This window comes from Podarcis melisellensis (assembly GCF_964234715.1).
Source record: "Podarcis melisellensis genome assembly, chromosome: 6".
Lineage (NCBI taxonomy): Eukaryota > Metazoa > Chordata > Lepidosauria > Squamata > Lacertidae > Podarcis > Podarcis melisellensis.
The window spans coordinates 51,023,563-51,047,851 of record NC_138538.1 but is presented as its reverse complement, the minus strand read 5'-3'; the positions used below and the strand labels follow the sequence as shown (position 1 = coordinate 51,047,851).

At 43.8% G+C, this 24,289-nt stretch overlaps 3 protein-coding genes across 13 annotated transcripts in view; 2 read left to right on the top strand and 1 right to left on the bottom strand.

The window, feature by feature from the left end:
- The window catches only part of EIF2B3 (eukaryotic translation initiation factor 2B subunit gamma), an 83,746-nt gene extending 82,956 nt beyond the window's left edge, over positions 1–790 (top strand). For all 3 annotated transcript variants that reach the window (XM_081913969.1, XM_081913970.1, XM_081913971.1), the window contains exon 12: positions 574–790. In XM_081913969.1, coding sequence (XP_081770095.1) covers positions 574–626 — 53 coding nt within the window. In that variant the 3' untranslated portion in view covers positions 627–790. The remainder of the gene's footprint in view (positions 1–573) is intronic.
- Positions 1–15,599, bottom strand: part of LOC309371411 (uncharacterized protein) — an 87,569-nt gene extending 71,970 nt beyond the window's left edge. For 3 of the 9 annotated variants that reach the window (XR_014169072.1, XM_081914044.1, XM_081914046.1), the window contains exons 1-2: positions 15,158–15,599; positions 11,229–11,306 (exon numbers count right to left, since the gene is read on the bottom strand). Coding sequence is in view for 3 of the 9 variants with exons in the window: in XM_081914044.1 (XP_081770170.1) it covers positions 11,229–11,306; positions 15,158–15,277 (198 nt within the window). In the remaining 6 variants the exon portion in view is untranslated. The other 6 variants (XR_014169075.1, XR_014169076.1, XM_081914045.1 and 3 more) reach the window with 5 other exon arrangements.
- PTCH2 (patched 2) overlaps positions 10,867–24,289 on the top strand; it is a 76,981-nt gene continuing 63,558 nt past the window's right edge. Inside the window, exons 1-5 of the mRNA XM_081913917.1 lie at positions 10,867–11,074; positions 11,166–11,324; positions 12,844–12,906; positions 15,614–15,764; positions 23,745–23,852. The gene's annotated coding sequence lies outside the window, so the exon portion shown is untranslated. The remainder of the gene's footprint in view (positions 11,075–11,165; positions 11,325–12,843; positions 12,907–15,613; positions 15,765–23,744; positions 23,853–24,289) is intronic.

Genomic DNA, 24,289 nt, shown 5'->3' with positions numbered 1-24,289 from the left:
GCAAATAAAAGACAGCCTGGTAAGAAAATTTTGAGGAGGTGGAGAATTTGCAAAACCCTATCTGGGTTTTAGAACAGGGTGAAGCCAGCTGAAAAGAACTGCCTCTCGACCCGGGACTGAAAACTCCCATAGAGCCCTTTTGTTTCTGCTAATTCTGGGCCCACTTCCGTACGGGGCTGACAGAAGAGGGTTCAGCTTCTTGCCAAAGGGAGGTTGGTCTGGGTGGGGTCGTACTGTGATTTAGTTTCTACAGCATTTCCTTCCTTTAGGCCAGTGTGACTCCACGCTGATTTCCAGATATACACCTGCCAGCTACAGCTGCTGGTTGCTCTCTGCCTTTGTTGCATGTGACAGTGATTGATACTTGTAAGCACTCTCATTCAAGGCACCTTCTAATGTTTGGTTAGGTGCCTGCCTCAGACAGGAACAGATCATTTGTTTGCTAGGTGCCTAACTTACCAAATAATCTGTGCCCCTCCCCCTCAAAAATAAATAAATTCATTTCTAAATTGGATAAGGCATAGGTTTTAAATAACTCGTTTTCTAAAATGTGTTTCTCTTTCTCTCTTACAGCTAAGCACATTAATGAAGTTATCATGGGTACTGAACAGCTGATGGAAATCTGAATTTCACAGATTTAAAAGAGGGTTTTCTGGCTGCCTGAGCTTATGGCATGGCAGGAGCCTGCAGTCCTGTTTCATGATCTGACTCCTAGCATCGTTGACACCGATATCCTCTCCAGCTTTTAACTTCTTATTTACACCTTAATAAATAAATATTTACAAGAACATCTCTCTGTTTCCTCTGTGTGACTCTTCCCGCCTCCCCCCCCGCCATATCCTCCCTCATTGACATGCATGCTGCCTTGCACAGGGTGATATTGGTTCCTGTAAATCCAGTGAATGCTGTGTGTTGCCAACCAAGCTAAGAGCAGGGACCACACAGATTGTACTCAGTCAAAAGAACAGCTTAGCTGATCTCACTGTGATGAAAGTGCCAACTTTCTGGGTTCCAGTACCTTAAAAAAGCAAGATAGTACAAGATGATTCAGTCTTAAGGCTAACTACGCAATGTTACAAAACGATTAAATAACAGTGGGAGGAGAAGCAGTAACTGCAAGGTGATGCACAGTGAGAAAAATATTCTCTGCTAAAAATCCACTTTGATTCTGAATTAACTAGTCTCACTCAGGCATCTGCGCCTGTCGTCCCTAAAATTGTCAGTACAAAGCATTGCAGCCCTCAAAAGGCAAGCAGAATGTTGGGGAAAGGGGATAAAAAAATTCAGAAACCATACATACATTAGCCCAGCAGTCAGTATACTGAGAATTGTTTAGGTGTCTGCTGACTCCACCTTAAGATAATATAATAAAACTGAAATATCTACAGAAAAACAAGATGGTCATGAGTATGGAATGCCTTCCAAAGCAGATCAGGATTCATCTCCTTCCAAGGGAAAAAAGTGGGGGAGGGTAATAGTATTTAAAATCATGAATGCCTGAGTTTTGGGATTCACTGCAAAAGGCGTGATTGTTTGCTTGCAGGACATGTTCACACTTACATAATTTTAAATTCTTAAGTATATTTTAGTGACAATAATCCAGCATGTGAATTGGCTCCATATGATCTTACTCCTTATTCGTGGAAATGCACAGACACACAAGGCTTTAGAGCTGTGTTCACATCATGTCAACATAATACAGCAGATAGGTCAAGGTTATATCAAGGTTTATAATTAAATGCCAGAATATACATGTATCTGAGAAAGAAGGACGTCTCACAATGATAAGACCACAAGTAGTTGCTTTGGGGACCATACATTCAGTAAAAGCTCATGAAAGAGCCCTTCCAGGTGGGTAATTGTGTTTTTAAAATCATTTGCAAGCACTTGCTACCTGGTAGAATACCGGTATATAATATGAACTAAGCTTTGCTCATAAACTAATGAGCACTTTATCCTTAAACCACTTATGTTATCAAACCACCTTGTGCAGATGTAAACCCAAATTTATTTTTCAAGCTTCCACATGATGAACAGTACCTGCATATGAATGGCTTAGCCCAGGCTATATCTGCAATACCCTATTATCTCATATGAACCTGCCCAGGCCCTGAGATCTTCAGGGGGAGGCCCTTCTCTCTCTCTTTTTTTTTTTATAAATTTTTATTAATTTTCCACCAGTTATACATTTTAACCCGAATACAACAAATTATGTCTGTTTTGAACTTCCTTCAGCGTCTCTGCAAGTCATCCATTTTTCTATCTTTAATACGCATTCCCTTCTCTCAGTCCCGCCACCCTCACAGATGTGCTTGTGAGAATGCAGGAGAGGGCCTTCTTGGTGGCTGCTCCCTGACTTTGGAACTCTCTTCCTGGAATAAGTTAGACTGGCTCCTTCCCTGTTGTCCTCTTCCTTTTTATTCCAACAGGCCTTTAGGAACTGCCTGTTTTTAAGGAAAGAGCTGCTGCTGTGATGTTTTTATTGTTGTTATTCATATTTTATATTATTGATTAATTACTTTTTAATGATTTCTGTGTTTTTAGCTTTTCTGTTTTAGCTGTATTTTGCACTTTTTTTGTAAGCCGCCTTGAGTCTCAGTCCAGGGGAAAGGTGGGATATGATGATGATGATGATGATGAATAGTGGATGTCACAGTGGATATCAAAGGAAAATATACCACAGGCTAGCCATTTAGTGATCCAACTCCTGTTGTTTATCTTAAACTTTTGGCAAGCTTTGGCTTACCTCGGGGCATATATTACCATTCCTTTACTATCTTAGAGTGTGTCCTGACCACTCAGAAGGTTTTTGTTCTGTTGTTAGTATTCACCTGACGATGGAGCACACAGTATACCATTTCCTGTGCTTTGTCACTGTTTGCCTTACCTTTGCTGATTTTGACAGAAACTAAAAGCCTGAGTGCTTTATGTCACTGTTTTACAGTTCCACATTTAGTCACCTCTTTTAGGTTCATTGCATCAAAAACTGGTAGCACTTACTACCCTAAACTTTGTTATTCATTCCTTTAATTTATTTAATTAATTTGTATACTGCCCTTCATCTGAAAAGCTCAGGGTGGTTCATAGCATTAAAATACATAATAAAAACACATAATAATAAAAACAACAACAAAGCAAAGCAATAAACCCCCTGCATAAGAATACCGAGACTATGCAGTGATTATGGATTCCATGAAACCAAGGGAATATTTTTTAAATGGATGGAGGACAGGAGAGAAATGGTAAACCTGAGTCCCGTTTAAAATCTCTTAAACCTCTTGAAGGTTAAATATTGATCTAAATGTGAATATTACTATACTAGCATAGTCATGGTAAAACAAGCTCCAGCAGAGTGGTATGCATCTAACCATTTAGCCAAAATAGTTTTATTTAAAACAACACGCATGTCACAATTCAAAATACAATTCCAGGATCATGGTGCAAAATACAAGTTCTTGAACTTTTGTGTGTCAGAAAGAGGCTCTTCGCTTCTTAAAATGTTTGGTTCACAGGAATCTGACTAGCAGAACTTTTAAATTGCACATCTAAGCCTGGTTGTTTGGTCTCTGCTACCAGATATTGGCCCAGAGGAATATTAGTTCATTTTCATTAGACAAAGTGATAAACATGATCCTGATCTTTTTTTCCCCTAAGGGGAGCAGCATTTTTTTCCCCATTTAACACAGGAGAATCAAAATTATAAGCCAACCCTGCCCATTCCTTCATAAATTAAAAATAACCACATTAAAGAACTGGCTCCAAATGGAAAGATGTGAAGCAGCAGCTGTCTAAGATGAAAGGCTGCCTGTCTCTCCACATGCAGCCCTGTGCAGCTCTTTGGTCCTCCTATATGGCCCAAGTTAACTCTGCATCTAAGTCCTTATGAACTGCTCCAGCATCTAATGTCACATTGCACTTGTGGAAAAGAATGCAGAAGGATAACTTTGTTCTTCAAATACCCAGAGAAAACTTCAGCACCCTATTATCTTTTTAAAATGTAACTAGCGATAGAACTCAAGGTACCAATATATTGAACTATTCTGGGACATCCTGTGAGGATGTTAAAAAACAAAAGCATGCCCACATAGTCAAGGCATTTAGATGTTGCCTTGATAGTGCCATAAATTGTGAGATCTGTCTAAAGTTCAGGTTAGTGGATTGGACATTTTAAAAACTTAACATTTTACTTTAAAAAATAGAGAATCTCATCCATTGCCCCTTTGTGTTATTCTACTGTAACCCAATGTTGCTCTACTTCATACGTAGCCAGATAACCCAGATCATATTCTGATTTATTCTATAACTTTGGGGTTTGCTAAGTACAAAATGTGCATTGCTTGCATTTGCTGGAAATGGTTCTCATGCATTTAAACCTGTGTATTCGCATAGAAGCAGCAGTTGGGAAAAGATCAACCTTTCCCACTCTCCTAAGTGAATTTACTGAGAAAATCACAAAGGTGTGTTGAAATCACAAAGGTGTGCTGATCTTAGGTGACACAATATGTCTGTCTTTTGTATGCAAGTATCCAGAATACAAAATGTAAATTGAGAAGTGAGCCTGAGGAGCTGGTATCATAGTTTTTTTGCAAGGTCTTTGCTCCTATGATAACTCCCCATATCTGTATCAGATGTTATCTCCTTGTCTTCATGATCCTGTTTTGCTTAGTGTCCGGGATGGGAAGCTCAGTGAGCAGATTAGAACTGAGGTCCTCAATTCAAGTTTTCTGCTGCTTGCAAGTGCTACTGACTGCTGGAGGAACCGGCTTTTCCTTTTTGCCTTTTATGACCTGCAGGTGTTTGGGGCAAGATAAAAGTAGATTATCAAAGCACAGATTTGCTCTTGATGTAGTCACTGTGTGTGGCAGCAGTGCAATTATGAATAATTCCAAATAATGGTTCCTCTAGAAATCACAAGATAGCTGTTTTAATTTAACCCTCTAGTGATCTGGCAGTGAGATTCTGGGGTCTGCTCTGCACAAGGCTCACCTTACACATCCTTCCAGTAACAGAGGTGCTTCCTCTGGGTTCATGCTAATGTAGTTGTGCCTTGTAGCAGGCACCCTCCACACGGCTAGTTCCTGCTCCCTTGCATCCTAGCAGCTGCTTGCCTCAATCCTCTTCCATGTGGAAACCATCAGCTCTTGAGTCCCTACAACTGCACAGATCTCTGCAAGGCAGTGGCTTCTCTAGTGGGCTGCTCTTGTACTGTAGTTATATCTTGTCTTTATCATTTTACTTATTGTGACCCATTTCCATCACACATCTTAAGCCATGATATGCCATAGTTCACAGTACCTCCTTCAAAAAGCCCTGGGGCTCAAGCAGCCGCCCCCACCCCCAAACACCTTCAGTTTCCAATATGCCTGTTGTACATTCTTGTAATACAGAGAGAGAGAGAGAGAGAGAGAGAGAGAGAGAGAGAGAGAGAGAGAGAGAGAGAGAGAGGAATCATTTTGAAGTTGGTGGAGCTACAAGCGTGACCAACAGGTCCAATTTAAACATGAAATTATATGGCCACATTAAACTTGAAGAGCTCACACTGTGCTATCAACACACATGACTAGCACACATTTTCTTTGACACGGAGTGCCATGCAGGCAAATGAGTATCAAAAGAGACAACAGCCACATCTTTACCTCTTTTTCCCTTTCGCATTCTCATCCCTGCAGATCTGCATGAGGCCAAGTTTGAAAATGTGTCAATTACATGTGGCTGTACTCTTAAAATAGGCAGGATGAGGGCTGCAAGACTACCAATACCACATCAGGTGTTTCCTCTTCAAGCATCATCTTGAAAAGCACTCTGCACTGTGGTATAAAATAGCTTGGCCCAAACGGACACACTTTTCTGGTGTAATAAGGTTTCCAGCCGTGGGGAAATCTCACGGATTGCTTGATTTCCCCAAAAGACCTGTAGACTGGCCGTCAGAGCCTAAAGGTAGAGATCTCTCATCAGGGCCCAGGAGAGGGGAGGTGGCCTCTAGTGCCAGTGGGTCCACACAGGGTGGTTCAGGGAGTAGACCCATCTCCTCCCCTGTTTTATCCTTTTATTTTCATGGGACTGAAACTTTTTATCATCTGCGCTGCCCTTTCAGTAGTATCTAGTTTCTTGACATACATCCCAAAATGTGATTATAAGACCTGGAGACTGACTTATGGGTTCAGTTCTCTCCAGGGAAGTATTTCTTTCATTAGAAATGTACCCTGTAAATGCATTTGCATTGCATTTACAAGCCAATGGAGAAGAATTGTTCTCCAAATGCTGTGAGGCTCAAGAGACTCCAACATTTTTATAATAAAATCAGCCATATCTTTGTTCTGGTGTGTCATGTGCAGCCTGTGTGTTCTGATAGATAGGCCAGCCTATCTTGTGGCAGGCCAGTTTAGCAATATAATATTATCAGAGTCCCATTTTTGTCAGACCAGTTATGAATGTGTTGGCTGAGATTCGTGTTAGGAATAGTGAAGATACAATAGCTACTCTGCTTTCTGGAAGGAGGGGCAGGGGAACATGGCAGATTGTGCATTTACTGTATCACTCTGTCTCTGGAGATGCCCATTTTCCAGCCTGGAAAACTAGATGACAATTTAAAAAATCTTGTTTGAACACAGCAGCAAACTCTAGATGTAATTTTAAAGCTAGATGTAAAACAAATCTTACCAATGTGCTTTTGGCCCTGCTGGGTGTGTGGCCAAAACCAGCGGCGTTGCCAATTAATCGGTGTAATTTTGCTATGAGTAAATACCATTTTCCTAAACACACTAATTGCTGGGAAGATATGATTTTCTTCATCTTAATGACATACAGGGTTGTTATAGCTGAAGGTCTAGAAATCTGCATAGCTTCTATTATATCCCAAGGCACTGAGCTTTCTAGCACGGGATGTACAAAACATTATGCACATCTAAGCAAATTTGCAGCATCAATTACAAAATTCACATGCTTTGTTTCAGACCTTGAGTTACAAGGTTTAGTGCAGATATCCATATACACATGAATACATGCAGCCATACATTTATACCAACTCTAACTAAGCTGCCAACCCAGAGTGGTAGCCTTTCAAACATATCCCAGGAACTACATTTAGGAACATAGGAAGTTGCCTAGCACTTAGTCAGGCCATGGAGCCATCTAGATCCTTATTATCCACCCTGACAGGCAGCAGCTCACAAGGTTTACCAGTCAGGTCCCTTCCAGTCCTGTGTGGGAATGCTGGGGATTAAACCTGGAACCCTTTACATCCAAAGCTGAGGCTCCACCACTGAGTTATGGCCCAGGGCCACTTAAGTCAACGTGCACAACAGCCAAGTGGGATAGCTCAGTTGGTACAGCATGAGGCTCTTACTTTCAGGGTTGTGGGTTCAAGCCCCACGTTGGGCAAAAGATCCCTGCACTGTAGAGGATTGGACTTGATGGTCATCATGGTCCCTTCCAACTCTATAGTTTTATTAAGTCAATGTGCACAGCAGCTTCAGACAAGGGACACTTGCAGGTATCCAGTGTCCCAGCTCTACAAATGCAATACAGTACGGAGCTCAGAGCCTGCTCCAGCCCAGAAGAAGGGCATATGTGCTCAGCATTTCTTGGGAGAGCTTGGACAGTAGATGTTTTTGGACTTAACTGCTTTCCCTGCTCCCTGGCCAGAAGTACAAGAAAGTGGCCTTGAGGAAATGGCTCTGGCATGATATGTGTGTGTCTATATGAGAGTGCACACCAGTTTCTGACCCCTTGCTGTCATTTAGAAGAAGAAGAGTTTGGATTTGATATCCTGCTTTATCACTAACCGAAGGAGTCTCAAAGCAGCTAACATTCTCCTTTCCCTTCCTCCCCCAAAACAAATACTCTGTGAGGTGAGTGGGGCTGAGAGACTTCAAAGAAGTGTGACTAGCCCAAGGTCACCCAGCAGCTGCATGTGGAGGTTCCCCAGATTACGAGTCTACCGCTCTCAACCACTACACCACACTACAATACAGCTGCCAAACCAAAGTTCAAACAGAGGCTTCTTCTCCCATTGTCAGGCTCTCAAGAGAGGAAGCACCTGTATATACTCCTCTTCCCCAGTGGTGGTAACTCCAATTAAGGAGTGCAGCTAATCCTGAAGTAGCAGGATTTTACTTTATCTCCCAGGTTTGACTTGCTGTTCTCATGAGAGTTAAAAATATTTATACATCAACAGACTATGTCCACACATGTGAGTACTTGGTAGGTATACCTGAGGGGGAATGACACTCTCTACTTTTCAGAACACTGTCTCTTAACATCCCTCTGATTAATCTGCATTTGAGAATACAGGTTACCTCCACATATGAGTGGCAGTGGGTCGAGAAATTACTGTTGCAGGCACAGCAGACCAGTGGCTAGGCAAAGCTCATAAACAGATAGTGTGTTAAGGCAAACTTCGGGTTTATAAGGTACCAGAATTTCTGGGTGCCACATCAACTGGGATGCTTAAGGCTGTTTCAGTGCTGACCATCAAGATAAGAAAGCAAGGAGCTTGTGAGGCCTGCACTTGAGGGCAGCTGAGGAGCCTACCATTGGGCCTTTATCATTCAAGGAAAACTGGAGGGGTTAGGGGATTTTCTTGGCTTTTGTATTTTAGCGGAAAGTAAAAGATCTGCCCCCTGGTTCCTTGCCCCCACCCCCCTTCCGCCCCCCACCTCAAGGAAAAGGACTAGCGTCTGGCCTTGTATGCATAAGCTAATCCTTTGTGCAACATCTAAATGGTTAATTGTGTTTGAGGAAGACGTACAGGCAAATGGGGGGCGGGAGAGACCACCCAGCATGAAACAGACAAGAAAGAGCAATCTTTGCAATGTTTAACCAGGGAGAGAGCAAAGTTGTTTAAAAATATTTAATTTACAACATTCCTCTCTGCTGATTATAAGCCAGGCAGCCAAGAAAACGCCACTGCGTGTGGGGAACCATCCAGGAAGTTTGCAACAAATTCCTTGGATTGTTTTTAATCTTCCTCTGTCAAGCGCTTTTTAACCCAACCACTGCTACACTTAGGTTGCCAGAGGCCAGTAAAATAAGAGCCCATGCCTTCCTTCTCAAGAATTGTGTTTTTATTTTATTTTATTTTTAAGGAAGCCAGAGCAGAGAGGGAGCAAGCAGAACAGACTATCATCTATCTATCTATCTATCTATCTATCTATCTATCTATCTATCTATCTATCATCTATCTATCTATCTATCTATCTATCTATCTATCTAAGCTGTCATCTATCTATATCTATCATCTATCTATTTATCACATTTATATTCTGCCTTTTTAACAAAGAGCTAAAGGTAGTGTTCATGGTTCTCCCCCCATTTCATTTAATCCTCACAATAACCCTGTGAGGTAGGTTAGGCTGAGAGGCAGTGACTTGCCCAAGTTCCCCCAGTGAGCTTTTCATAATACTTTTGGCAAGATGTCAGTATCACTTCACTAGCTGAATGAAGAGACTCTGCATCTTCTTTGGCCCTAAAGTGCCAGGTAACAACCTTTGCAATGTAATATCATGGTAGGACCCTATCACGCTCAAGGCCTATGGTAGAGTTACAAAAAAAGAGATGGTACACTGCCTTTCCACTCATTTCCACATCGGCAGGTTTTTGGACTTCTAGAGTGGTAAACTGTGTCACTGCTGATATGTATATGTTCATGTATTAATATATGGATGGATAGCCAGTGTAGTGCAGTGTTTAGAAAAGCAGTAGCCAGCATCTTGATCTTTTGAGGTTTTGGACTACAACTCCCATCAGCCACAGCTAGCGGTGATGAGAATTGGAAGGCACCACATTGGCTACTCCTGGATAAGAGTGTCAGACTAGGACCAAGAAGACCCATGTTCAGATCCCTGCTTTGGAAAGGAGCTCACTGGGCGTCTTTGGGCCAATCATTATCTTTCAACCTAAGCTTCCTTACAGGGTGATTGTAAAGATAAAGTAGGACAAGTTTGTTTGTTTGTTTGTTTATTTATTTATTTGAATATTTATATACCACTGTATCATAAAGATGTATCACAGTGGTTTATAATAATATAAAATCATAAAACCAAACAATAAAATCATAAAGTTAAAAACAAGTTAAAAGCAAAAAAGGAATTAAAAACAAACATCAATAGTACTTATGCTGCCCTGATAATCCTGGATAATATACTCTACCCAGAGGTAGGCTCACTCAATCAGATCCGTTCACACATTGCAATTCATAATGCTCCCATATTCTGCTGGAAGCAGAAGAGAAGACCTTGTGGTCATTGGCTTTACTCAAGGCCACAGCCAGCCCTGCCATTAGGCTAAGGGAGCTGCCTTGAGAGGCAGCTGCTGAGTGTTGGGGGTGGGGAGCAGAGGCAGCAGCCCCTTCCAACCGAGGTAATTCGCCTCTGTTGAACAGCAGAGTGATATATGTGCCTCATATCCTACTCTGTGCTTCCAAAAACTAATCTGCTGTCTTCAATGGGACATTGTCATGTTGTTGGTGATGAAATACAATTCAGTTGCCTGCCTGCTTGATTTCTGAATGTTGAATGATGGGTGTCATCTTGTCCTTGGCTTCATGCAGTAAGGCCGCACCCTGAAGGTCAAAGATGCCCAAGCAAGATCTGGTTGGCATAGGGTGTAGGCGGGGTGGGTGGGGAAAGATTGGCAAAACACAGTTTTGATAACAGATTTAATAGAACGATCACTCTGCCAAACAGGGAATGAAGCAAGATGTCTCATTCATTTCCTTGTCTCTACTTTTCTTCAGATCCACACTGTACATTGAAAACACTCCTATGCTACTTTAACAGTCATGACCTACCCCCACCCCCAAATCCTGGGAACTGTAGTTGTTAAGGTGCTGGGAATTGTTGCTTTATAAAGGGTCTCCTAACAACACCCAGCACCAACAAACTCGCAGTACCCAGAATTCTTCAGGGAGAGGCCATGACTGCTATAAGAGGGCTTTCCATATATGGTGAAGATGTGATTTCTGTTTCTCTCATCTAAGTAGAGGATTGTGGGAGAGTCACTAACTTGCTTTCAGAAGCAGACAGAAGAGAAAAACTAGGAATAATTGGCTTACCTGTGCTGTAAATGAAGTGTGGTGAGTAGACAAAACGGAAAGTATTTATTTTACTGCCTTTATATCCCATCTTTGCTCCAAGGAAATTTTCCATTGCATCTACCTTTACCAGGCCAAGTCTAAGGTTATGATATTGGCATACATAGGAACCTGCCTTATACAGAGGGAGACTGACCTGCTGTCCAAAGGGAATGCCCATTGGAACGCCCTGTGATCCATCAATTCCACGGAGGATACACTCAGATGGGAGCCCCTGTTGAAGACAAAACAGGTAAAGTGTGTCAACTCCAAATTGAGCTTTGGCCAGATCCCAAACCTTACATTTCTTTCACTAGAGCAGTGTTTCCCAACCTTGGGCCTCCAGCTGTTTTTGGACTACAACTCCCATCATCCCTAGCTAGCAAGACCAGTGCTCAGGGATGATGGGAATTGTAGTTCAAAAACAGCTGGAGGCCCAAGGTTGGGAAACACTGCATTAGAGAATATAGTCCCGGAAGCCATTAGAGCAGCAGCAACTAGTCCTTCTTACTGAGTTGTGCCTTGCCTCTCTCAGTGTCCCCTCCAACAATATCTGCCATAGGCACCAGAAGTTCAGTCTTGTCCAAGTGAGTTTGGTCAGCTTGTGGGGTCTATGGCAGCCCAATAACCCCTTTCCCAGAGCTCTGAGGCTTTGGGGAGTAAAAGGTCTTTCCTGATGAAGGCTCAACTGTATTTTTACTTCTTCACAAATTGTTTCTGGCATTAGACATCTGTGTATGTTGCAGTTGGGATTTGTGATCTGTATTTTAACCTATTTTGCATTTTATGGAATGGTTTTATTGTGCACCACTTAGACACATCATTTTGAGTTGTAAGTAGGTAGGTAAATAAATGTATGTTGGATTTATTCCGTACCCATTCATTCCTTCTCCGTAGGTCAGAAACTCTTTGCTTCCCACCCAGGCCCACTGTAGAAATAACTTATCCCAGTTCCTGCTGTTCCACAAAACTGACAAGAACCTAGATATGCAGTGCAGTTCACAAGGCTAGCTTCCAGTTGTGAGTTAGGGGGTATCTCAGGGAATGATGCCTACCAATTCCTAAAGTGCTTCCTGACTGTGTGTTAAATCACTGGGCATAATGATGGAAGAGGAGTGAATACAAAATGGGGTATAAGCAGCTTGAACCACTGTAGCACCACACAGTAGAATAAAACCCAGACATGGTTGTGATGTGGGTTTACAGGGTAAACAGACAACATACATTAATGACAGGTCTCCAATCTATTGCTTCTCCAAGTAGGTCCAAAACCCTGGTGGTCTGCTGCCAGTCAGTGGGCCCTTTCATATGCTAGTGCATGCTGCTAAATCGCTGCCCTCCTGAAGCTGGGAGCAACAAACCACAAGCCTTGGCTTCCCATGGCATATGAACCAGCACTCATGGTTTGTTCAAAACACAATTTGAAAGCAATGAGCAAACCTTGGCTAACCATTGTGGTATGTTTGGAGCAGGGGGCAAACCCACGAGTGCTGCTTCAGATGTCATAGTAAGCCAAGTCTTGTTTGTTCCTCCCAGTTTGAGGAAGAGTGGAGTAAAATGGGAGTTATTCAGCAGCATGGACTTGCACTCTGCTTGTTCACAGTAAGCCATTGTTTGTGGCTTTCTGCAACATGCAGACAGGACCACTGACTGGTAGCAGTTCTCCATGTTTGTGGCTGACCATGAGGCATGAACACAGCCAGTGTAATGGAGACAATGAGTCAGGTGAACAAATGGGTATGTCATATGGCACCTTCCTATTCATCTTTCAGTGTTCTGTTCTGCTGTTTGCCTTGTCGAAGGGTCATCTTGAGCTAGTTGCTGTCACAGGCAAGGTAAGCAGAGAGACCATTCATCTGACATAGTAAGGACTTTGTTAGGTTATTCTGTAAGTCCCATGACTGACAGTAAGCAAGAGATTTGTTCTTCTTTGTTTGAATCTCTGAGCCAGGCCTTTAGGTCCCTCTTAGTCTTAGTGTTAGAGGCCAGCCTTAGGAGCATGATAGACTGGGCAGAGATAGCAACGTGGCTTTCGAGAATACTCTGCTTGTGTCCTCTGAATTCTGTTCTGCCTGAGCTAACTTTATAAAGACTTTTTGGCTGCTGATGTGAGAGGGTTTGGTTTGTCAACTCCAAACATTCTGATCAGAGCTGTTGTCATGGTAGGAGTCTGGATACCTCAGGCAAATTTGGTGCTTCATTCCTGAATTTCCTTTTTCTTTCCTTCTTCCCCCTTCTCCCTTCCCCTCGAAGTCTCTAGGCAATTTACACATGCAGATAGAAGGGCAGGAAAAATTCTACCCAATTCCTCACTAATTAGTAATACCATTATTTATTTATTATATATTTGTTTATATTTGTCAGATGCCTCATAAATAAGTTCTCCGGACATAATGCAAATAAATGAAAAGCATAATAGCACCATAAAAATTCAGACTGTAACTTAAACATCTAGCCAAAAGAACAACAAAATAAAATACAGTATTTTAGCTCACATGAGCTAAAAAACAACCAGCAAATATAGAAGTACATAAAGACCACTAAGACTATCACAGGAACGAAAAAGAAAACCAAACACATGATATTAAATGGCTTGAGAGAACAGAAAAGTCTTAAGCCTGATGCCAAAAAGAGAACATGGATGCCAGAGAAGGCAAACTTCCCCAGGAACACTTTCTGCCACTGAAAAGACCCTCTCTCTCCCTCTCATGACTACCCTCATAACTTTGGGTTGAGGGGGCACCTGGAAAAGGGCACCCACAGATGAGCTCACCATATAGGCAGGAAGAGGCGTCCCTTCAAGTCCCAAGGCCCTGAATTATGTAGGCCTTTTAGGCCAAAACCAGCACTTTGAATTAGGAGACAGTGAGGATGAGAAAAGTGTGAGATATTATGTTCATAATGTCTGGTCCCAATTAACACTCTCACAGCCATATTTGGCATCTGCTGAAGCTTCCCGACTGACTCCAGAGACACGCAGCCCCACCCACAAACACATTCTAATAATCCAAATGAGAAGCTACCAACGCATGAAAGCTTTCACACACACACCTATATTTGCGTCAATCCTCTTCCCCCAGACTTTTGCCTGTGGGTAGGATCCCAATGATAAGTGGCATAATTCAGGATGCTCCATCTTGACTAGTTCTTTTCCTTGCTTCACCTGAATGTTTTCAGACCTGAGACTTCTCAGTGCCTGTATTCTAGTTGGTCCTCCACAGGTCTGAAGCAATCCCTGGCCTTGCCATCCTAGCCAACAGGCAAATAACTTGGATTCCCAGCTGAACCACTGCCCTTTCCTCAGGCATTTTGTTGGTGAGCTGCTCATTCACAGAGATTGCCAGCAGCTCTCTGTGTGTGTGCGTGTTGTGGATCCTGGCTAAAAGTTGTGTAGCTGAGCTCAGTTTGTGTAGTAGTAACCTTGCCTGACACTGTCGATTGCTTGCTTGGCAGCCTTTAAAAGTGTTTTCCTTCTGTTAATTAACTCCTGGTGGGAGCCAGAGACTTCCTTGTTTCTAGCAGTGGCCTATTAAGAGCGGGGAGCCCTGGGACACTGGCGAACCGCTGTGGGTTTGGCCTGCTCTCTTCTTCATGGCTGAGAAGGCCTGAGGTGAGTGCTGGGCAGCTTGTGATGATGCAGCCAACTCCAGTAGTTACTAGGTAGAAGAAGGCTTGGAATAAAGGGGTTTCTGTCCAGGTGCCAAGGTTACAACCACCTTGCCAGCCAACTCAAACCTTCACGCTTCCCATGACGCAAGAGCCTGAGCCAATTTAGTTCCCCCCTGTTCAGCATGGAATCACAGAGGTTTGTTTCTTTACTGTAAGCGCATCAGAAAGAGCATGGCTAGTGGAGGCCCAACTCTGCCATCACTCCCCTGATGTCTCCTCTGCTCAGCAGCCACAGCACCTATTGTACACATACACACACTGCTGCCCCCAGTGAGACTCTTATATGGGGGCTTTTCATACAACCACAGGGAGCTGCATTGTACTGAGTCAGATCATGGGTCTGTCTGCCCAAACCTTGTTTACGCTGCCTGGCTCTCCAGAATTTCAGACAGTGTTTACCATATCTTCCAGGCTTACCTTACAAATTTCTCCTTTCTTTTGCTTTAGGTCACTACTCTCCTCCCAGCATCTCTCCAAACTGAAGGGAGATAAATCACCATCTTGTTGACTTCTTCTACAAGTCAGACTCTTCTTCATGTCCTAGGGTGGGAAGGTGGGGGGGGGGGTAGCCTCTCCCACTTTAATTTTCACTCTTACTCTACCTCCTTTCTGATATTCAAAGGGGTTTTTTCCTAATTGCCATAGTCAAATAGCTGTCTTTGATTCCTGCATCACACTTTTATAGCATAGGAACCTTTTTCTTCTTTTTGCTATCATCATGTGTTTATTTGTATGACACTGTTCCACAAAACTGTACCCAAAGTGGCTCACAACATAGCAAATGAACACTAAGTATAGGAATTCAAAAAACACATAATCAGCCTTTGATCTTTTGGCAACCTTCTTAACTTTAGATTCATTGCTGTCTTGCAGCCAGACATGATGCAGAGATACATGGCCAGTTTCCAGTAATGCCCAGCAGGAAACTTCCCAATTTCTGACCTCTAACCTTCAGCTGTTCCTGGGATTCCACCATGCTGCCAGGCTCCATCCAAGTTTCTGAATGAAAATTCCAAATAGCATGGTAAGGCAAATTTTCATGTCAGTTTCTTGTATAATATTCCTTCTTGAGCATATTTTATGTTCAGAGGTGGTTCCAGCTCATTTATTACCTTGGGCTGAATGAGGTTCAGAATATATCTAATGGTGGCCAGCAGCTTCCCCTAGTGGGAGTGCCAACTGGCTCTCACATGCATGGGCCCATTCAGCCCCCAAGATACATCTTTATAGCACTCAACCAATGTCTCCAGCTGTCTTACTGAGGAAGCATTTGGAGATTGGCTAGGAAGAAATGGCCGTTACTTAGGGCTGCCATATTTCAAAAAGTGAAAATCTAGACACTGTTTCTGACCACTGAATCATGGCTATGGAAATTCCGGACGTATGGCAACCATACATTAATCTAAGCCAATACTTGAAGCCTTTACTTGCAGCTGCTCTGGGGCATTCAGTAGTTATGCTGCAAAATGCATGATGGTCCATAGAAGTGCACAGCACATTTCATTAAGGTGTGCACCCTTAATGGGTGGATGGGTGGATGATTTATTTATTTAAACAAAGGAAGGGGGAGGGAAATGACAAGACAAACAAATAAGGATTAGGAAGAGGTAAAGAAGAAAAACAAGCCAACAAAACGATCACATCTAGAAGCCAAAACATTAGATTTTTCCTGCAGAGAAAAAGACCCTTGCAAAGCTGACCAGAGGCAGGGTAATTCTGGAGGGCCAGGGGCCAAATGGCTCCTCCCCCTTGCTTGCATGCCACAAAAGCAGCCCCTCACCCCACAGATCTCTCTCCACAAAAGGTGGCCAGTGGAGCTTGGATGGAGACAGTGTCATGAGAAGAAGAAGAAGAAGAAGAAGAAGAAGAAGAAGAAGAAGAAGAAGAAGAAGAAGAAGAAGAAGGCGGCAGTATGGATTTTTAGCTTTTGCCTGAGAAGGAGGGAATTTCTGCTCCTTCCTTACTGCCATCACTGGAGCCAATTGCCTTGTCACCACTTCCAGAGACAGCTGCAGACCCATTCCAGCCTTTTTATTCTGCTTGCATCTCTCTCTGTCTGCTTCCTTTGACCCCCAGTTTTTTAAAAAACATTAGGGTGTGTGTGAGCACACCCTCTTTGCATGTCTATCCCTAACCCAGGGACAAATCCTGACCAGGTTGAAGTCGGGCTGCCTAGTCATCTATAAAGATGGGCCTGCTATTGCTCTGTACTGCCTTGTATCCAGGCCATCAGAATAATCCCTTTTCCACCTCTGCCCGGGACTCTGATGTCACAGCCACTTAGTCTGATCTGCAAACATCGTGGGCTGACACCTTGTTAAACACTCACAGGGGGTCGTGCTTCCAGGCCTTTTCCTGACCTGCTTTCTTTTTGCCCGCTGCAAAGTTTCAGTTGGCAGGCACTTCCCTTGCACTATTAGGTGTCATTCGAGGAACAAGGCACCCAGATCACTTACAAATTAATTTGGAGTTAAAACTACAGAAAATTAGGAACATGTTGCTTTGCAGACTTGGCTAGCTCTCAAGATAAATACATGGAAAACTCCTTCATTTGTAACTTTGCTCTGTGAAAAGGGGGGGGAGTCACAAGCATTTCTGCTTCCTGTCTCTTAACTGTTGTCAAGGCCTTCAACAGCTGTTTAATGGTCTGAGGCCTTACTTCCCAAGGAAAGCTGAAGCAAACAAACAAAGGATTGGAATTATTTTCCTTAGGGCCAAATTAAGCTAAATAAAACTGATGAAGCACACAATCTAAAACCCTTGTCAACCATTAGTTTTGCAGGAGAGTCGCCTTGAGGAGCTGGCCCTTTCCCCCAGCCAAAAAAAAAGTCCTGCTAGCAAGTTCTGTTTCCAGTGTCATCACTTTGTCTTCATTGCTTTCTCACTTCTGGGTTGTCAGCTGAGGAGCCACTCTTAAAAAGACCAAATTGTACCCAGCAGGCCTCTGGTTTTAAACCTCCAATCTAAAAGCCAATTTCATTGGTAATCATCATGCCAACCAATACAGGGTTAGAGTAGTGCTCAGTCAGCATAGACTGACATGCCCTGGTGTGCACAGTCATAGGTTGTAATGGTATCATAATACCATAGCAGGGCAATTCAACCTTTCTATGCTTGGCACAATTGTTATTGCCTGACGCAGAGTTGTGGCATTGTGCATATAGCTGGTACAACAGGGCACAATACCTGAAAATGGTTCTGCCACCACGGAGCTAGCTACATAGCCACAAACCTGTACAATTAATTATTGCTGGTAAGATGTTGTTATGAGTACAGTAGGCCTGCCCACTTGCCTCAATTTGTCTGTCCTTCATAATTCATACCTAGGTTACTATGCATATCTACCCAAATATTAGAGGGTTGGGTGTCACTGGTCTACAAAAATATATCAAAGGATACATTCCATTGGTGGGCTCAATTATGAGCTCAATTTTAATGTTGGCACCCTCATAATGTTTTGTCATGCTGTACCCAATAAATGGGACGCGGGTGGTGCTGTGGGTTAAACCACAGAGCCTAGGACTTGCCGATCAGAAGGTCGGCGGTTCAAATCCCTGCGACGGGGTGAGCTCCTGTTGCTTGGTCCCTGCTCCTGTCAACCTAGCAGTTTGAAAGCATCTCAAAGTGCAAGTAGATAAATAGGTACTGCTCCAGCGGGAAGGTAAACGGCGTTTCTGTGCGCTGCTCTGGTTCACCAGAAGTGGCTTAGTCATGCTGGCCACATGACTCAGAAGCTGTACGCCAGCTCCCTCAGCCAATAAAGCAAGATAAGCGCTGCAACCCCAGAGTCGGCCATGACTGGACCTAATGGTCAGGGGGCCCTTTATCTTTACCTAGTAAATATCTACTAGGTTCAATACATCTTTTTGTTAGAATCATAGAATTATAGAGCTGGAAGGCACCACAAGGATCATCTAGTCCAACCCCTTGCAATGCAGAAATCTTTTGCCCAACATGGAGCTCAATATTATTACTATTATTATTACATTTATATCCCACCTTTCCTGCCAGGAGCTTAATAGTTCTTCCCCTTCTTATTTTATCCTCACAACAACCCTATGAGGTAGGTTAGGCTGAGAGGCAGTGAATGACCCAAGGTCACTTTGTGAGCTTCATGGCTGAGTGAGGATTTGAACTCTGGTCTTCCAAACCCTAGCCTGACACTGTAACCACTATACCACGCTGGTTTTCTATGTTTCTGTATGTATCATACAACACTTTCCATATTTTCCCTCAGACTATTGCAACATTTTGCTCTTCTTGCCACTAAATATATTATCACAACCAGTGATGTCTAGAACAATTCCTCTGTATGCATCTATCTACACCCTGAGGTCAATGGGAGAGGCCCTTCTATGCCCTGTGAGGATGGGAATGCATAACCAGGCCTTCTTATCATCAGCACCCACTCTAGCCACTGCCCCAGAATATTTGCCTCACTTTACCTCTTTGAGTGTGTTCAGATGTCAAGTTTAAATAGTTTTGTTTCATGGTACTGCCAACGTTTTCAATATTGTCCAGCAAGTGTTGTATTTTTGTGCCCATACCTCTTGAATATTAATCCATTTTTTTAAAAACAACAACTTTATAATGTTTTATCATGTTCTTAAATCTATTTAAGCTTATCTGAGGACCCTGTGTTATTGCAAGCGTGAGATACAAATATTTAATAAATAAGTAAAATAAACTCAGAATTCCATGCTAGGATCTAAGCAGGCAAAATGAGCTACACTAGGATGGCTCTGGAAAGGCCATGTTTTATGTCTTGCTATTACACGGCAAATTTCCTCCTTTAAAGGGCTCTATTGGTCTCTGCAGTCTGATAGCCTTACTGAATGTGGAGCATATGACACAGTCAATGGTCCCCGATGGCGGCTGGTGTCCACGGGGACTGGCAGGGCAGATGGCAGGGAGATTGACAGTAGGTGGCGCCATAGCCAACAACAGGCAGAGCCAACTCATTCTAGTTTTGTCCCCATCCTCTTCCCTGCTGAGTTTTACAAAGGCAACACTGAGATTAAGGAAGAGGAAGCTGACATCCAAGGCTGCTCTCTGGGCTGGTTGAAGGTAAGAAGGCAGGCAGGTGGGAGCTGACTGATAGCTCACTGAGGTTGGTGCCGCCATTTGCCTTAATGGAACAGCCACTGCTGAATTGGCCTCTGATTCTAAGAGAGAAATCTAGAGACCTTGCATTCCCCCTGCCATGTTTGTGTGTGTGTGTGTGTGTGTGTACTTGCATGCATGTACCAGTCAATAGATGTCTGGAGGGCAATGCGTGTGCATGCCTGAAGGGTACATGCATCCATGCTTGAGGCATGTATGTGTGTGCAAAGCAGGTTGGACCGACTGCTGTGTGCTGGGACTGTGAGTGGGCGAGTTCCCTGCTCCTGCTGTCCTCTCCCTCCCCTTCTCCTCCCCCTCCTCAGTTCAATGCCCTACTGCAAAGAACTGCGCCTCTATTGTTTCTCTCATGCAGATTTTGGGGTGTGAGGAGAGGAGGAGTGAGAAGGGAAGAGCAGGGACAAGATAAAAGCTTTGCTCTCGCCTCACCAGGCAGAGGCAGAGCCCACCCAAGTTTCAAGGCCTTCGCTCAGACGTCTGACCTCTGTGCCTGCAGAAGGTGCTTTCTTACATTTTCAACGGTGCTTCTGAATTGCAATTTCCTCCCTCGCAAACAGGACTTGGTATGAAAGGGACTACAGGGATGCATCCCATTCCCTCCTCCGTGATGCTATTTCTCTGTTGAGAAAGCCATGAAGAAGAAGAAAGAACTAGAAAGGCCATGCCTCTAATCGTGTATTGAGCAGTGCTGCTGCTGCCTTGTGTGCCCCATTACCTGTTTATAATCCCCTCTACAAACCCTTTCTGCGCTACAGATTCTTCTTTGGGGCTTCCAAGCTGAAGGTTGCATTGATGTAATCATTCTGGCAGCCGGGTAGATTTCTGCATCTTGTAAGAGTTGTTACTTTCTGAGTCCCAGAGAATGCAAGATGCCCCCAAATGGATGAGGTGCTTCTGTGTCCTTACCAGTTTCATGCCTGCTTACACCCTGCTTACAGCCATATCCTTACTATGCAGGTTGGATCAATAAAAGCACTAATCTCACTGGTCCTGACAGATCCCTGGCTCCTTCCAGAAGCCGTCGAACCACAAGTCCTGCTTAACCCATCTGGCATCACCTTTCCCACCATTTCATTGCCAGATTCAGAGTGTTGGACATCTAGACCTAGTGCAGTGAAAGGAGATGTATTTATAAATATGCACAAAAAGAGAGAGCATAAGTTAGTCTTGGGCCAGCTTTTTTTTTTTCTTTTTTGCCTGTCACCTTTATACAATCAGAGCTTAAGAGGATCAGGCTGGCACTCACAGAGCCACTCTTGGTCAGGGTAAAACCTTACTTAAAGGCTGGAAATTATTTAGAAAAGGGTTATTCAGACCAACAAAGCTATCTGTTCTAAAGGGTGACTGAACCTCGTTCCTCTAAGACATGCCAAATCCAGATGGAGTTCATCAACCCCAGCCTTCCCTACCCCTGCTATTTCAGCTATGAATGCCCTCCCCCATATCCAGTTTATGCTGGTGCCACTAAGTAAAGGGCATTAAAGATTAACTGGCCCAAACCCCCAGTTTGGAAAACTCCAACAAAGTCCATCTTGTCCAGTTTTCTGTTGCTACTCTCTGCCTAGTACTCAAATTTATCAAGTTGATCTGTTTTTTGAAATGTTTGAGATCCCTCCAAATATCACTCTGTCTTCAGATTTTATAAACATGCTCACAGTGTGCTCATCCAAATCACAATGAAAACATTTAACACACAGCCCCCCCCCCATTGTTTCTGTGGGACATTATTTGGCATCCTTTTCCAAAAGGGTGTGGCACTTTGTACGCCAGAGAGACCATTAACTCTCTATAGTAGTGCCAGTTTCATTAGAAGTTCTTTGCCTGTTCTTGCATAATGATCAAGCATCCTTCATGTGCTTCCTAATATTTAAAACACTGAAGAAGAAACCATGTCCTGCTGAATACAGAAAGCAGCCCTTTTAGGGACTCAGAGGTGATATTCCTAAACTGTAGCTCCCTGCAATACACATGGTCAATTTCCTCACCACAGTATTGGGACAAAATAGTTTTGCAGGTGTATGTCATATTTTAAGATGTATTGCGAATCATGAGAAGCCTCAAGAAGCATGACTAGCACAACTCCATTCTGAAACATTGGAAGCGGTGCAGAATCAAGGGACATTATTGCTCCATCATCTCTGGACGACACCAGTGGCGTAGCATGGGGGGTGCAGGGGGGGCCAGCTGCACCGGGCGCAACATCTGGGGGTTAGGGTTAGGGGGTGCAAATCCACGGGTTAGGGGGCGCAAATTACTTGCCTTGCCCCGGGTGCTGACAACCCACGCTACGCCACTGGATGATACCCCTAATTTTGGATTACTCTGCTCTTTGTAGCAGTTGATAGAACAGACACTGACATTTTGATTTGGGAGCTCTGCTTGCAGTGATTTGTCTAGACCTGCTCACATGTGGATGCAGGATAGAGAATACAGATTGGGAATTTGGGAGTGATCTGGAGGATACAGGATGGGTCCCATTCCATGGGAGGTGTGTGAGGTGGGAAAGAAAGAAAGAGAGAGGGGGGGCTCTCTCTGAAACTCCCCTCCCCAAGCAAGGAAGTTTTTCTCCTATCACTATCAGTGCAGTGAAACTGACTGAGGAGTGTCTCTACTCTGCCTCTCTGCATCTTCAACCAGGCTACCCCCCCCCCCCTTGCACAAATCCACCACAGGAAAAGAAAAGCCCCCAAAGAAGACAAAGGAGCCTGTTTTGGCCATGCCACCTGCTATCCCCTACCCTACAATACCGCCTTAAAAACTGGACAAACAAAAGGCCTTAAAATCTTAAAGGGGCCCATTCATTAGGGTGACAAAAGGGGAAAGAAATACATTATCATAATTAATCCTGCGGCTGGCGGTGGGTGGCGAGGCCCTCTGTCTCCCAAGGTGGCAGTGGCGGTCATGTCACCAAGTCCTGCACTAATGTACACTGGGTAGGCAAAGCAGGATGTGAAATAAACCCCCAAAGGATGAGTGCAGGTTTGTCTTCTCTCTGCCTGCCCCCACCTCTGCTTCCCCCCACTGATATATATTGATTCCTTCCCGAGTGCCTGCCCCCCCTTCCCTCGCTACCCATCAAGTCATCCCTGTTTTGCAGGGCTGGAACAGCCTGCATTTGTCTGTGCCTTGTTCCTCACGTGCACAGACACACAAGCATTGTGACCTTCCCTTGCAATCACAGCTGAAGAAATGTATCTCACCTTCTCTGGCTCCTTAGACAGGCCAGGGGTGTCTTCCTGGGAAGCTGTCAAAAATATGCCTGTAGCCCAAACTCTATATTGAGCCTATATTGGTTATTTCAGGAAAATGCAGAAAATGCTCTAGCAGTCCTCCATCCATCTCCACCTACTCAGCTTCCAGGGCTAGAACTATAAGAATGCATCTCTAGACCATCTACATTAATAGAAGTTCTCCCAGCAGCATGCAGACACAGAAGAACAAAGTCCCACTTAATGCATGGTATGGGAGATACAAGCCCCCACTGAAACTGAGTTCTGAATGTCCTTTTTTGGGGTTGTGTTCATGTAAGCTATTCTTTATTGCTCACCTTTAATTTATTCTTTTCTTTCACGTTTCCTTAGTTCAGCAGTATTTCGTTAACTTGCAATTGGCTACTGTTTTTCTTGCTGCTTCTGTTGAATTTTAAACCTGCACCTCATATATGGCTTAATATTAGTGGGGGCAAGTTGCATTTTTACCTTCCCTGCATAAATCCTAAAGGTACAAGGTTCCTCTAGGGCCTATGAGGGGGGGCGGGAATCTTCCTACTGTAGCATTAACGCCTGCTAGGTTTTGCCAGGCCTGAGCACTGAGAGGCTCCTTTAGGATTCTAAAAGAAGAATGTAAGAAGTACTTTAATCCACTGCACCTTTTCTGTTCACAGTGCTGCAGTGATAACAGGAAACTGTGCATATTCATATAGTGGAGTGTCCCCTTCTTTGCAATTCTTAAAGATACAGGAACCCTCTCAGGGTCTGGATTTCATATACTAGTAAGTATGATGCTGGGCAAGCCATTCCTAACCAACCCAACCAAATACTAAGGTGTGTGGGTGGAGAGAGAAACCAGGCCTTTGTGATCCACCTATAGGCTGAGCTTGTAAGGGACCATTTCCCTTGGTGACACTTCTGCCTCATACAAAATGTCCAGACGCCCTCTAGCTATGCATTGCCCTGGGAGCTCTCCAGCGTTTTCCAAATCTGAACTTTTGTCACATATTACTCAAATAGTTATCTAACACATTGTTTCCCAACTGGGAATTATATGGCCCCCTGGGCCCCCCCAAGAATATTCCAAGGGAGCCACAGGTTAAAATCTTGTAAATGGGGGGCCCACAACACAAGGCTTGGGGACCACTGAGGGAAGTGAGAAGTGAAAGGGGGGAATTCTGATTGGATGGCTATCTGCTTGGCCAATCACAAGCGGGTA